At 41.0% G+C, this 13,796-nt stretch overlaps 1 protein-coding gene and 1 long non-coding RNA gene across 2 annotated transcripts; both read left to right on the top strand.

Annotated features, from left to right (window-relative positions):
• Window positions 1-388: 388 nt before the first annotated feature.
• Window positions 389-12,031, top strand: LOC308089238 (collagen alpha-4(VI) chain-like; the record flags this gene model as incomplete). The annotated part of the gene is made up of 9 exons (XM_080433851.1): window positions 389-464; window positions 2,387-2,440; window positions 3,212-3,829; window positions 4,494-4,535; window positions 4,710-5,324; window positions 6,188-6,775; window positions 8,196-8,252; window positions 11,842-11,883; window positions 11,982-12,031. 9 exons carry the CDS (start codon window positions 389-391, stop codon window positions 12,029-12,031), a joined length of 2,142 nt encoding a protein of 713 aa, XP_080289977.1.
• A 135-nt stretch (window positions 12,032-12,166) lies between these two features.
• LOC308090587 lies at window positions 12,167-12,768 on the top strand. Its single transcript, XR_013933638.1, has 3 exons — window positions 12,167-12,271; window positions 12,502-12,537; window positions 12,685-12,768. It is a non-coding gene; the product is annotated as an uncharacterized lncRNA (long non-coding RNA).
• Window positions 12,769-13,796: the final 1,028 nt, after the last annotated feature.

The following is a 13,796-nucleotide window of genomic DNA, read 5'->3' on the forward strand; positions in this document are numbered from 1 at the left end:
ATCCAACATGGTGGTAACCCTAGATTTCCATTGATTTATTTTACTGCCTTGCTGGGCTGGCGTTTGGATTTTTGCCCTCAAAACATTGGCAAGAGCAAAGGCCGGCCTCTCTCTCTCTCACACACACACACACACACACACACACACACACACACACACACTCACACTCACACGCATGTGTGCACACACGCACACAGCCAATCCAAACAGCTGATGTCATCATGTATCACAACCTGTGAGCCACCAGTATGTCATATAAGGCCACTGCGTGTGTGCCACTTCCACATCCAGTCCCTTGTGGGAGAATCCATAGAGACGTCGTTTCGCTTGTGAAGTCCGTTGTTCTCACAGTTGATTTGAAAGAGTTTCAAAGTTTGAATGCGCAGCCATGCATCTGATAACGCAAAGCTGTCTCCTCTTCACATGGCTGCATACTCTGAACTTAGTGACTGCCAACGCCAAAGGTGAGAACACAAGGGTGTTTTTTACTGTACATTTTTAAGCACATTTTGTTGTCTTGACTGTAGAAATATGTCAAATTGGCACACGATATGATTTATGTTTCTCTTTTTATTGTTCAGATTGTAAACTTGTTGTGAGCTTGTAGATCCACAATTTTCGAAATTCTTCTGTTATGGGGCACAAAAGCTTTTCAGATGGGGAACCTCAGTGCCTGTCGTTCTGTGTTCTGTGGTCCTGTGGTTCACACACACACCCCCCCCCCCCCCCCCCCCCCCCCACACACACACACACACACACACACACACACACACACACACACATGCAGACCTGCGAGGCGCACCGTTGCTCCGATCGGCACCAAACTTGCCACCAGCACTGGTCAGGGGTCTGCCATCACAATAGCCACAGCAGGGACCACCACGTGTGGCATCCAGGGGGCCCCACAGGCGCATCGTTGCTCCGCCCCCTCTGTGCTCCTATTGGCTGGGCTTTAAACAACTTGCTTGGTGCATTTAGACGGCCAAGAGGGACAGGCTGTAATTGCTTGAGCCCCGCCCCCTCTGTGTTCCTGTTGAGCAGCCTTGGAAATGACAGGATTTTAACATTGTTCCTCTATATAGCTTAATGAAATTAACTAATGAAAGGCACCACTCACTTCACACTGGGTGTGATTTTCTTTTTACCCTCTATCACTAAGACCTGCCTTTAGAAAAAAACAGGGATGGGGGCAGGGAAACAAACCTACCTTTTATGATGTCAGTGAGCATCCTGAAGGTGCCCAAGGACCCGCCCACCTCAGACATCAGCAACATTATGAAAATCACATAATTACAATTGTTTGGCTGAAATTCACCCAGGGTTAGTGTTCTAGGGTTAAGACGAAAAGCTGTCATCATATGACATGTCGCATGGCGAAAATAGCCGATCTAAGGTCGCAACGTGCCGCGAAGTGTTGTGAGCTTAGAGATTTTTGTATATTGTTCATGGACATGCTCAAAATAGGGATGCCAGGTTGAAAGTGATTAAGTGTTCATTGTTATTTTTTCTTTTTTACTTTTCCTTTAATTATCTCAGGCGGTGCAGTCCAAGTTCATTGCCCAGTGATAGAAGCAAGAAACAACGTTTACCTATTTGGAGCTGGCAAGGAGGCAACTTCTGGTGATGTACTCTGGTTTAGTTGCAAGTCTCGTGATGAGCTTCTGGATGGACCAGAAAGTATCCGCTGTGGTGATAATGGACGTTGGAGTGGCCGACCTCCATCATGCATAATTGGTACGTATAGGCTATAGTTATTTAGGCTACAGTAATTTATTCTTCTTCAAACCAGGCAAGGCTGACCAAAACACACTTCCTATTAAATAAGACTCAACTTTACTGTTATACAATTGCATACGTTGACGTGAAATATTTTTGCCTATCATTGATTTGAACTGTTTTGCCTGTACTGATGTGCAGGTGTTCTTCAAATGTAGGCCTACAGCACCAGTGCTTGACAATATCGCTGAGTATAATAAAGATCAAACCCTCAGGTCTACTGTAGGTGTAATAAAAAGATCACAACACGTCGCATCGCAACGTATTGTGAGCTTGTAGATCTGCTATTTTGAAATAGACAAAGTTTAAATAGGGCTGAAGTGGTTAATGTTTTACAATATTAAGTTTAAATAGGGCTGAAGTGGTTAATGTTTTACAATAATAATCCAAATCTATAAAGTAACTACTAAATAAGTTACTTTGAATAAATAATTGTAGTGGAGTAAAAAGTACAATATTTGTCTCTGAGATCTAGTGGAGTAGAAGTAAAAGTCAAAAGAATTGGAAATACTCAAGTAAAAGTACCTCAAAATTGTGCTTAAGTACAGTATGAGTGAATGTCAACTTTAGTCCAAGTGTATAATGTGAAACTCATATCTCTGCTATACAGAAGGAACCACAGAGATACAAACACCAGCTCCCACTACATCTGTTACTAAACCAGGTGAGTTCATGAAATTGATTATTGATTGATTGATTGATTGATTGAATGTTTATAGTGACATCTTTTTATGTACAATAACAGTACGACACAATGTGAACATTCAACAGCTATATCTATCATATAGCAGATCTACAAGTTGTGAGCATGTAGAGCTGCTATTTTGAAATAGCCAAAGTTTAAATTGGGCTGAAGTGGTTAATGTTTTGCAATAATAATCTAAATCTACAAAGTAAATACTAAATAAGTTACTTTGAAATTTGAATACATAATTGTAGTGGAGTAAAAAGTACAATATTTGTCTCTGAGATCTAATGGAGTAGCCTAGTCTAGAAGTAAAAGTATAGAAAACTGGAAACACTCGAGTAAAGTAAAAGTTCCTCAAAATTGTACTTAAGTACAGTACTTGAGTGAATGTCAACTTTAGTCCGAGTGTATACTGTGAAACTCATATCTCTGCTATACAGAAGGAACCACAGAGAGACAAATTGATTATTGATTTTATTTTAAGCCTGGAACCAAGCCATCATGACCATAAAACATTTGATTCTGTGTCAAAACATATTTGAAAACCTCCCCAAAAATACAGTATTTATTAGATATAGTATATTATAATAATATATACTATATTTAATAAATACCTTTTATAATAATAAATTGAATATTTTTATTTAATTGTGTTCGGCGTCCTGGACAGTGAAGTGACCATTCAAGACAGTTGATCTAAATCGAATCTATGGTGACAAATACTATTTTCTTGTCCCCGCTCTGCAGCATGTGAAACAGAGACCAGGGCCGACATCGTCTTCTTAGTGGATGAATCTGGGAGCATCGGCACCGACAACTTCCTGAAGATCCAGGAGTTCCTACAAAGCTTAATTGAAGGCCTGGGTATTGGTTCAGATAAAGTACGTGTTGGCCTGGCACAGTACAGTGACGAGCCCCATCAGGAGTTCCTACTGAAGGATCACACAGACAAACGCTCTCTACTCGAGCAAGTGGACAGACTCTCCTACAGAGGCGGAGGCACCTACACGGGCAAGGCCATCACGTTCCTCCAGAGTCGTTACTTCACGAAGGAGGCTGGAAGCCGTGCTGACGAGGGGGTACCTCAGGTGGCTGTGGTGATCACAGACGGGGCCTCACAAGATGACGTTGTGGTGCCGTCCATGGCCCTGAGGAAACAGGGAGTCATTATGTTTTCCATTGGAGTGGGGGACTATGATGAGGATCAACTCAAGTCCATCGTCAGCCAGCCTCATGAACAGTTTCTTATCGAACTTGATAGCTACCAGGCTCTGCAGGGAGTGAAGGACCGTCTGCTTCACACTGTGTGTTCCTCTGTTTCTGAATATCTGGTACCTACTCCTGTCCCGGGCCCACACCGACCTGGTAAGTTATTGTGTCCGCCTGGCCGAGACTATGTCTTCGCAAAATGTCGCAATATAATACGTTGTGAGCTAGTAGATTCGTAAATTGGCAATTTTTGAGAATGTTTGAGATTTTATTCATGTTCACGACCTTTCCAAATTAGGGATGCCAGGTTGAAAGTGATTCAGTGTTCATTGGTAATTTAAGTTGTTTTTCCTTTTCATTTAATTATCTCTATGCAGCCATTCGTTGCCCAGTGATAGAAGCAAGAAACAACGTTCAAATATTTGGAGACAGCCAGGAGGCAACTTCTGGTCATGTACTCCGGTTTAGTTGCAAGTCACCTGATGAGCTTCTGGATGGACCAGAAAGTATCCGCTGTGGTGAAAATGGACGTTGGAGTGGCCGAGCTCCATCATGTATTGGTACGTATAGGCTATAGTTGTTTAGGCTTTAGTAATTTATAAACTTCTTCTTTGCTTTCTTCTTCAACCCAGGCAAAGCCAAAGGCTTGTTGCCATTGTGGTCCATGAACATTCAACATCTACACCTCTAGTTGGTGCCTTCAGAGCGGCACCTTAGTGTTATTGCTCATATTTATTAACTTCTTCCATTCTGTGATATTTCATCTGTCAACTTCAGTCCAAGTGTATAATGTTGTGAATCTCATATCTCTGCTATACAGAAACAACCCCAGATACACAAACAACAGCTCCCACTACACCAGGTGAGTTCATAAAAGATGCAGGCTACAGTAGCTGCTAAAGCACTGGTGCACAAACTGTGGCTCTAGAATTATTATTATTTTAAGTTTTGTACTGAGTTTGCAGTAAATCACAGTCCAATTACATCCCTGAAGGCACCTTTTGACAAATACTATTTTCTTGTCCCTGCACTGCAGTATGTGCCTCAGACATCAGGGCTGACATTGTATTCTTAGTGGATGAATCTGGGAGCATCGGCCTAAGAAGCTTCAAAAAGGTCCGGCAGTTCCTCCACAGCTTCATGGAAGGCCTGGATGTTGGTTCAGATAAAGTACGTGTTGGCCTGGCACAATACGGTTATGTGCCACACCAGCAGTTCCTACTGAAGGATCACACAGACAAAGGGTCTCTACTAGAGCAAGTGGACAGACTCCCCTACCGAGGCGGGGGAACCTACACGGGCAAGGCCATCACGTTCCTCCAGACTCGTTACTTCACGAAGGAGAGTGGAAGCCGGGCTGACGAGGGGGTACCTCAGGTGGCTGTGGTAATCACAGACGGGGCCTCAGAAGATGACGTTGTGATGCCCTCCATGGCCTTGAGGAAACAGGGAGTCATTATGTTTTCCATCGGAGTGGGGGACTATGATGAGGATCAACTCAAGTCAATCGTCAACCAGCCCCATGAGCACTTTCTTTTCAAACTTAATAGCTTCCAGGCTCTGCAGGGAGTGAAGGACCGTCTGCTTCACACTGTGTGTTCCTCTGTTTCTGAATCGGTACCTACTCCTGTCCCAATCCCAGACCGACATGGTAAGTTATTGTGTCCGCCTGGCCGAGACTATGTTTTCGCAAAATGTCGCAATATAATACGTTGTGAGCTTGTAGATTGGCTATTTTTGAGAATGTTTGAGATTTTATTCATGTTCACGACCTGCCCAAAATAGGGATGCCAGGTTGAAAGTGATTCAGTGTTCATTGGTAATTTAAGTTGTTGTTTTTCCTTTTCATTTAATTATGTCTGTGCAGCCATTCATTGCCCAGTGATAGAAGCAAGAAACAACGTTCAAATATTTGGAGACAGCCAGGAGGCAACTTCTGGTCATGTACTCGGGTTTAGTTGCAAGTCACCTGATGAGCATCTGGATGGACCAGAAAGTATCCGCTGTGGTGAAAATGGACGTTGGAGTGGCCGAGCTCCATCATGTATTGGTACGTATAGGCTATAGTTATTTAGGCCTTAGTCATTTATAAACTTCTTCTTTCATTTCTTCTTCAACCCAGGCAAAAACTAAACTTTACTGTCATTGTATAATTTACTTGAGTACAGTGTTTTTACTAACGTTACAGTAACACAGCTACTTTTTTGCAGTAATCGGTAGTAGTGTAGTAGTGTAAGACCATAACAGTTACTGAAATATACAAAGGCATGTTACTCGTTACTATAAGTGAAAATAGCCGACAACCTCAGAGGATTGTAGATTAATTATTCTTTCTACTCTCACACTAGCCCTTTACAAAGAGCTATGTTTCTGATCAGGAACGCACCTCCATGCATTGATTGCTTGCTGCACAGATGAAACATTCTCTGCTTAACAGTCAAGTGACCATTCAAGAAAGTAGATCTAAATCAAACCTGTGGTGACAAATGCTATGTTCTTGTCCCTTCTCTGCAGCATGTGAGACAGACAGGGCTGACATCGTCTTCTTAGTGGATGGATCCGGGAGCATCGGCCTGAGAAACTTCAAAAAAGTCCGGCAGTTCCTCCACAGCTTCATCGAGTGCCTGGATGTTGGTTCAGATAAAGTACGTGTTGGCCTGGCACAATACGGTTATGTGACACATCAGGAGTTCCTACTGAAGGATCACACAGACAAAAGGTCTCTACAAGAGCAAGTGGACAGACTCCCCTACCGAGGCGGAGGCACCTACACGGGCAAGGCCATCACATTCCTCCAGACTCGTTACTTCACGAAGGAGGCTGGAAGCCGTGCTGACGAGGGGGTACCTCAGGTGGCTGTGGTGATCACAGACGGGGCCTCAGAAGATGCCGTAATGGTGCCGTCCATGGCCTTGAGGAGCCATGGAGTCATTGTGTTTGCCATCGGAGTAGCAAACTATAATGAGGATCAACTCAAGTCAATCGTCAACCAGCCCCATGAGCATTTTCTTTTCAAACTTAATAGCTACCAGGCTCTGCAGGGAGTGAAGGACCGTCTGCTGCACATTGTGTGTTCCCCGCCATCTACTCCTGTCCCACCTGGTAAGTTATTGTCTCCGCCTGGCCGAGACTATGTTTTCGCCCCTGTCCGTCCGTGTGTCAATCCGTCTGTGAGCTAATCTCCGGCACCGTTGGATCGGCGTGAAACTGAGCATGCACACTCCCTGAAGTATGATGGCGTTGTACGGTGAAATAGCCAATCTGCAAGCTCATAACATGTCACACAGTTATGCGTTGTGAGCTTGCAGATACGTAGACTGGCTATTTTTGAAAATGTTTGAGATTTTATTCATGTTCATGACATGCCCAAAATAAGGATGCCAGGTTGAAAGTGATTCAGTGTTCATTGGTAATGCAAGTTGTTGTTCCCTTTCATTTCATTATCTCTGTGCAGCCATTCATTGCCCAGTGATCGAAGCAAGATACAACGTTTACATAGTTGGAGACAGCAAGATGGCAACTTCTGGTCATGTACTCTGGTTTAGTTGCAAGTCACCTGATGAGCATCTGGATGGACCACAAAGTATCCGCTGTGGTGAAAATGGACGTTGGAGTGGCCGCGCTCCATCATGTATTGGTACGTATAGGCTATAGTTATTTAGGCCTTAGTAATTTATAAACTTCTTCTTCCCTTTCTTCTTCAACTCAGGCAAGGCTGACCAAAACACATTTCCTTTTAAATAAAACTCAACTTTACTGTCATACAATTGCATACATTGACGTGAAATATTTTTGCCTATCATTGATTTGAACTGTTTTGCCTGTACTGAAGTACATTTGCATGTGCAGGTGTTCTTCAGCAGAGATCAAATGTACAGCACCAGTGCTTGACAATATCGCCGAGTATAAAAGATCAAACCCTCAGGTCTAGGTGTAATAAAAAGGGCAAACCTTCTCAACCTTCAAAATGTGCAAGAGTACAGTACATTCAATTCATTCATGTGGTGTAAACATATCTGACAGAGTTTTGATAGTCCATACTGTCTGGCTGTAATTGGCTTCCAAAGTTAGAGGGAGGGGCCTATTTATCAAAGAAATCCCCTCCCCCCCAAACAAAAAGAGAAAGAAAAGAAAAGGAAAACACAATTGAAACATCTAATCGACAATTAGATGTTCTAACATTCTAACAACATCTAATCGACAACAACATATGTTACTACACAAGGTGAATTCTTCACAGATGCAGGCTACAGTGGCTGTTATCGTATTGATTGATTGATGGAATGTTTTGTTAACATTTTAAAAGTACAGCAGTACGATACAACAGCCAAGTGGATTAATCAAAAAGCAAAGCCAAAGGCTTGTTACCCATTGTGGTCCATGAACATTCAACAGTGCCTTCAGAGCGCGGCACCTTAGTGTTATCGCTCATGTTTATTAACTTCTTACATTCTGTGATATTGCATCTGTCAACTTCAGTCCAAGTGTATAATGTTGTGAAACTCATATCTTTGCTATGCAGAAACAACCCCAGTTACAACTCCCACTGCACCTGTTACTACACCAGGTACTACACCAGGTGAGTTCATAAAAGATGCTGGCTACAGTGGCAGCTAAAGCATTGGTGCACAACTGTGGCTCTAGAAAAAAAGACACAAGTTAAGTTTGATGATTAAATTTTTTTCTTTTCGACTGAGTTTCCTTTTAATTACAGTCCGGCATCCAAGAAGGCCTCTTTTGTAGCTGTATAAAAAAAATAAAGGAATGCATATCTTTGCGAGGCCGGGTAGAACAACCTAAAAGTTATGAGAATACATTTTAAATTAAGGCAATTCATTCACTGTGCTGAATTGCAGTTAATTAACCTTGAAATGGTTAAATCACATGTTTTCTTTTTTTAATAAAGGCCATTTGCGAATATATATTCCATTCAAATAGAGAGAATAAAGGACAGTGAGAGAACAAAAGGAATTTTAACGACTCCATTCATGGGCAAACTACCCAATTGTGTATTTCTCAGTGTGTTTTTAAATTGAATTCATTGTTTTGTTCCAAAAGTATTGAGTCAATAATAATAATTATGTGTTGTAGCTATGATGTTCAACTTTCATTTAAACAAATACAATAAATGGACAGTCTTTGTTATGTTTGGCCACAAATATTAACTTCTTCCGTGATGTGATATATTATCTGTCAACTTCACCAAAAGAGGTCAAAGTTAACGTTTTTGCAATTTCTGTTTTAAAATTGAGTTTGCTTTTAATCATAGTCCCAAAAGGCACATTTTGCCGACATAAAGAAGAGACAGACAAAACTTTCAATGAACATGCCCACATGGAAAGAATCTATATGTTCCATATATGCAACTATATGTAACCTATATGCTACATATAAGGATCATATATGCGCATATATGTGCATATATACCACATATATGCCTGGTATAAGCTCCATATAGGCTGCATATATCTCACATATAGGTCCAAATCTGGTGCATATATGTGCATATACAGGGTATATAGGTCTCCTATATAGCTTGTTTATACCCTCATATAGGTCATATATGTTAATACAAGCCATATAGGTCTCCTATATAGCTTCTTTACTTCCAGTGGTGGGAAATATAATTATATACTTCATTAAGATAAAGCATATTAAACTTATGAACTCAAAATGATTTCACTTGTGGGTCAGCAGTGAATTCTAATTTGTAGGTGATTATCAGTTATTACTTTTTTATTATTACAACTGCAGGTCACAGTTTATGAAAACCTGCAGATCCTGTCAGTCAGTTCGGTCCATTCCGTAACAAATCTAACATTACATTGCGGACCGTACTCTATATCTGACCAAGAAAGCATATTCTGACTATATCATATGATGTCATCAATATTAAGCCGATATTTGGCAATGTCCATATATGGCCAAGATAGAATTAATTTACAAATCAAGATCATCACCTGGAAATCCATTCATGAATATAACAACACTGTCCTCATCAAACCCTGCATATCCACACGTGGAGGCCACTGAATCATCACCTCCCAGATAGCAAAAGATATTAATTCAATGTTGGATTTTGGTCAGATTGGTTATTTTTGGTTGAGGTTGAAAAAGCTATGTTGATTCAATGTTTAAATTCAGATACGATTTCAACATTTAAAAAAATGTCATTGAATCAATTTAGTATAGATGATGGTTTTTCAATGTTGAAATGCCCAACAATGAATTGACATTGTTTCAACGTGTAGTGCTGATATTGCACACCCCCCCTCCCCTCCCCTCCCCTCCCCTCCCCTCCCCTCCCCTCCCCTCCCCTCCTCCCCCTCCCCTCGCACCCCCTCCCCTGCGAGAGGGTAGTCGTCACAACTCGCGAGACCAGCTAAATCTCAGGAAACATTGGCGCGAATTGAGGCTTGTTGACAATTCACAATACTACTATAGTAAGACTAACTGGTAAGTCCTTTACAATATAATGTATTATGCAATTCATATACCATCATCTGGCTGTCATCGTTTGACTAAATGTTAACTTGTGAATTATTACCGTGGCAACTACAGTGCAGACCTGAGCTTGTTAGCTAGCATGCTAGCTAATAATAGTTGACTGGTAGTGAGTTCTTATGGGAATAGAATGTACTATCCCGTTCAGATACCGTCACCCGACTCTCATCGTTTGACTAAATGTTATCTTTATGCTGTCCGGGGTTTGTAGCTTGTGTTAGTAAATAGCAATGCATGTTATTAAAGCAGCTAGCATGCTAGCTAACGTTAGCCCGCCGTTTTGTTAGCATGTTTCGTGATTAAAATGTACTTTAATTTGTTTATCTGTGTGTATACAATAACAGATTATTAGCGTTTTTAACAGTTGTATAATCATTGTTGTAACCAGCACTACTGTGAAGCAGTTCGTTCATTTAATAGTGGTGAACTAACAAGGCAGAATGTATGGTGCTAACTCACTAGCTACTAGTGTTAAACCAACGGGTACCAATTCACTTTGCCGGAAGCACTTCCGGTCTAGACCGGATACGGAAACTACATCCGTGGTTGCATGTGTGTATGTGAAAATTTACCGGATATAGGAGGCGGGATCTAGAGCATAATAGAAACCAGGTTAGCTCATGGAAAAGGCTTAATACTTCGGGTAATATTTTTGCCTTTTTAATGAAGGCACAGTTAAGCTTTTACTACACTAAAGCAATTTAGCCTGGGGATAAATGTGGAGAAACAGCTGTGGTGGAAGAAGTAATCAGATATTTTACTTAAGTAAAAGTAGCAATACCATAATATAAAAATACTCTGTTAAAAGTAAAAGGCATTGTGTTCAAAATGTTACTCGAGTTAAAGTACAAAAGTATTGGCATCAAAATATACTTAAAGTACCAAAAGTAAAATGTTTGAAAATAGCAGATCTACAAGCTCACAACGCGTCACGATGCAACATGTGGTGAGCTTGTAGATCTGCTATTTTCAAATGTCCTATGTATAAAATAGGGCTAAAGTGGTTAATGTAAGTTTTATAATAATTTATATATATATATATATATATATATATATACATACATGTGTGTGTGTAAAATATTTTGGAAGGACCTGATAAATTAACAATTTGGCTGATATATATATATTGTTTTGTGCATATATTTATTGAATTATTTGTTTCCCTCTAAATTTTCAGGGTTGTGCTACAAGAGGACTGGAGAGGATTCACTGCAATACACAAGGCCTGGCCAAGTATAATAATTATAGCAGCACGGGCACCACCTCTTTTCTATTTAGACCTGTTGTAACCTATACGTTGTTATGCCATTCAATCCGGGAGCCACCTCTGTGTCTCATTAGTTGTTGCTATATGTATGGCAACATAATGTTTTATTAATTTTTTTAGTAAAAATGTGAACGTTTTCAGAAAACTTAGGTTAGGTTTTAGGAGGTGTTTTTAGAATTGGCCTAAGTCAGATGAGCCAGAAAACAGCAGTGTGAAGCGATTTTTTTTTCAAGCCACCTAATTTTCCAGGTACAGTGGTGACACTGTCAGTTATGACACTAAAAAACACTGGCAAAACCAAATGTAATTGCATGAAAGCTTTACAAGCATTTAGTTCAGGTTATGTGTTCAAAGGTTACAGCGTCCACTATTCATGTCTTGTGTTCCCTTCTTTTAGCCTCTGGAGGAAGCTGCTCGGAGGATAACCAGCCTAATAATGGTAAGTGAACCACTTCACACTACTACCTCAGGGTGGACAGATTGTAAATGTGCTTTAGATAGAATTCATAGTTCATGTTTTGTGTTCTCTCATTTTAGGCTTTGGTGGAAGCTTCTTGGCAGAGTTGGAGTCAATGGACCCCTGGTAAGTAGACTAATAGGCTAGATGATTCTCTCAGCCACTCTTGGAGACCATACACTGACTGGAAATGTTAGTTAAATGGGTGGTAATGTAAAGTTGAGTGCATATATGAATTCAGTGTCTCACTATTTTGCAAGGATCTGTTAATGTTGGCACGATATTATATGAGAACTTGTATTTTACAGTGACTAATTAGGGCTATTTTAATCCATTTCAGGAGGGAACCACACTGGACAAGTAAGGAATGGTATGTCTGTTGTTCCTGTGTCAACAAGAGCCTTTTTATACATTTGTGATTATTTTATTAGCCATTACTAAACAGTTGCTGTGCCTTGGCTATTGTGCCATGACATACTGTAACTTATTAAAGACTGACATATTTGAACTTATAGCTCCTGCTACTCTAAACATTAAAACATACAGTCTTGATAAATTGCATACAAGCTTTTTTTTATATTTTAATTGTCCTCTTTTTAGACTTCGCTGGCAATCATCACCCCCAAGGCTATAAAGGTGAGTTAACTAACACATTCTCAAATCACTTTTTTTTTTTTACCACCAGACATGCACTAGGTACACTTGCTAGTGTATATGGTGCTCATTGATAACTACTTTGATGGTGCTTATTTGCCTTATTTTGTTCTGTCTGTCTTTCTCTAGGAATGCCAATGTATAACTCCAGCCCCTACCACACTGTGCCATCAGAGAAAACAAGGAATAAGAAGAGGGCCTTCAAGGACACGCTGATGCAGGACTGCATGTTTGGTGAGTCAATCTGCACCTCAAAATACTAGGTTTACTACAGTGGATTTGGCAATTTTTATGATGGATATTTAATTTAATTAAGTATTTTAACTTTTATAAGTAAATAAGAACAGATGCATTTTCCTCACCATGGAATGAGCCTGATGGAAAATGCATCAACTCTTAAAGAAGCACTTCACCCATTTCCAACCTTAACTTCATATAAGTGGTCCTCTGTAATGCTCACAATAAGATGGCACCATTTCTGTCTCAGAGGTGGTCTTTGCCTGTGGACAGTTCAGAAACCTGCCTACCAGTGACATCATTTCAAGCTAATGGACATTGAAAATGATGACCTGTCATGTCACTGGTAGGCAGGTTTCTGAGCTGTCCACTGCCCTCCTCTGAACAGAGTAGACATGAATGGTGGCATGTTTTACGAGCATTTGTGTGGATCAATTATATGACTATGGGGTTGAAAATGGGTGAAGTGCTCCTAAGGCCACCTGCCAGCTTTCTTATTTATCTTTATAACGTTTTTTTTTTACTTTTTTCCCCAGCGGCTGCGAAAGGGCCTTTCTGTGTGGAGTTTGCATGTTCTCCCCGTGTCTCCTAGGGTAGGTACCCTCACAAAAACATGCCGTAATCCTGGTCACTATACTGCCTCCCCCTGGCCAGCCGATTTTGTAACCCTATTTTTTACACCCAGTGCCAATTGTCTATGTAATCCTGGGCACTACCTTCCCTCTGCCAACCTAGGGAGGCTAGGGCCGAGCTCATGCCTCCTTCAATGCATGAGAGCCAACTGACCTTCTTGTCACCTGACAGGGGGGAGTTTCACTGGTTGGACGTAGCGCGTGGAAGGAACACGTTATTCCTACCAGTTCCCTTCCCCTCCATCAGGCGCCCCGGCTGGCCAGGGGGAGGCAGTATAGTGACCAGGATTACTGCATGTTTTTGTGAGGGTATTAACTACCCTAGGAGACACGGGGAGAACATGCAAACTCCACACAGAAAGGCCCTTTCGC

Source organism: Gymnoscopelus braueri (genome assembly GCF_963280865.1).
Source record: "Gymnoscopelus braueri genome assembly, chromosome: 1".
NCBI lineage: Eukaryota > Metazoa > Chordata > Actinopteri > Myctophiformes > Myctophidae > Gymnoscopelus > Gymnoscopelus braueri.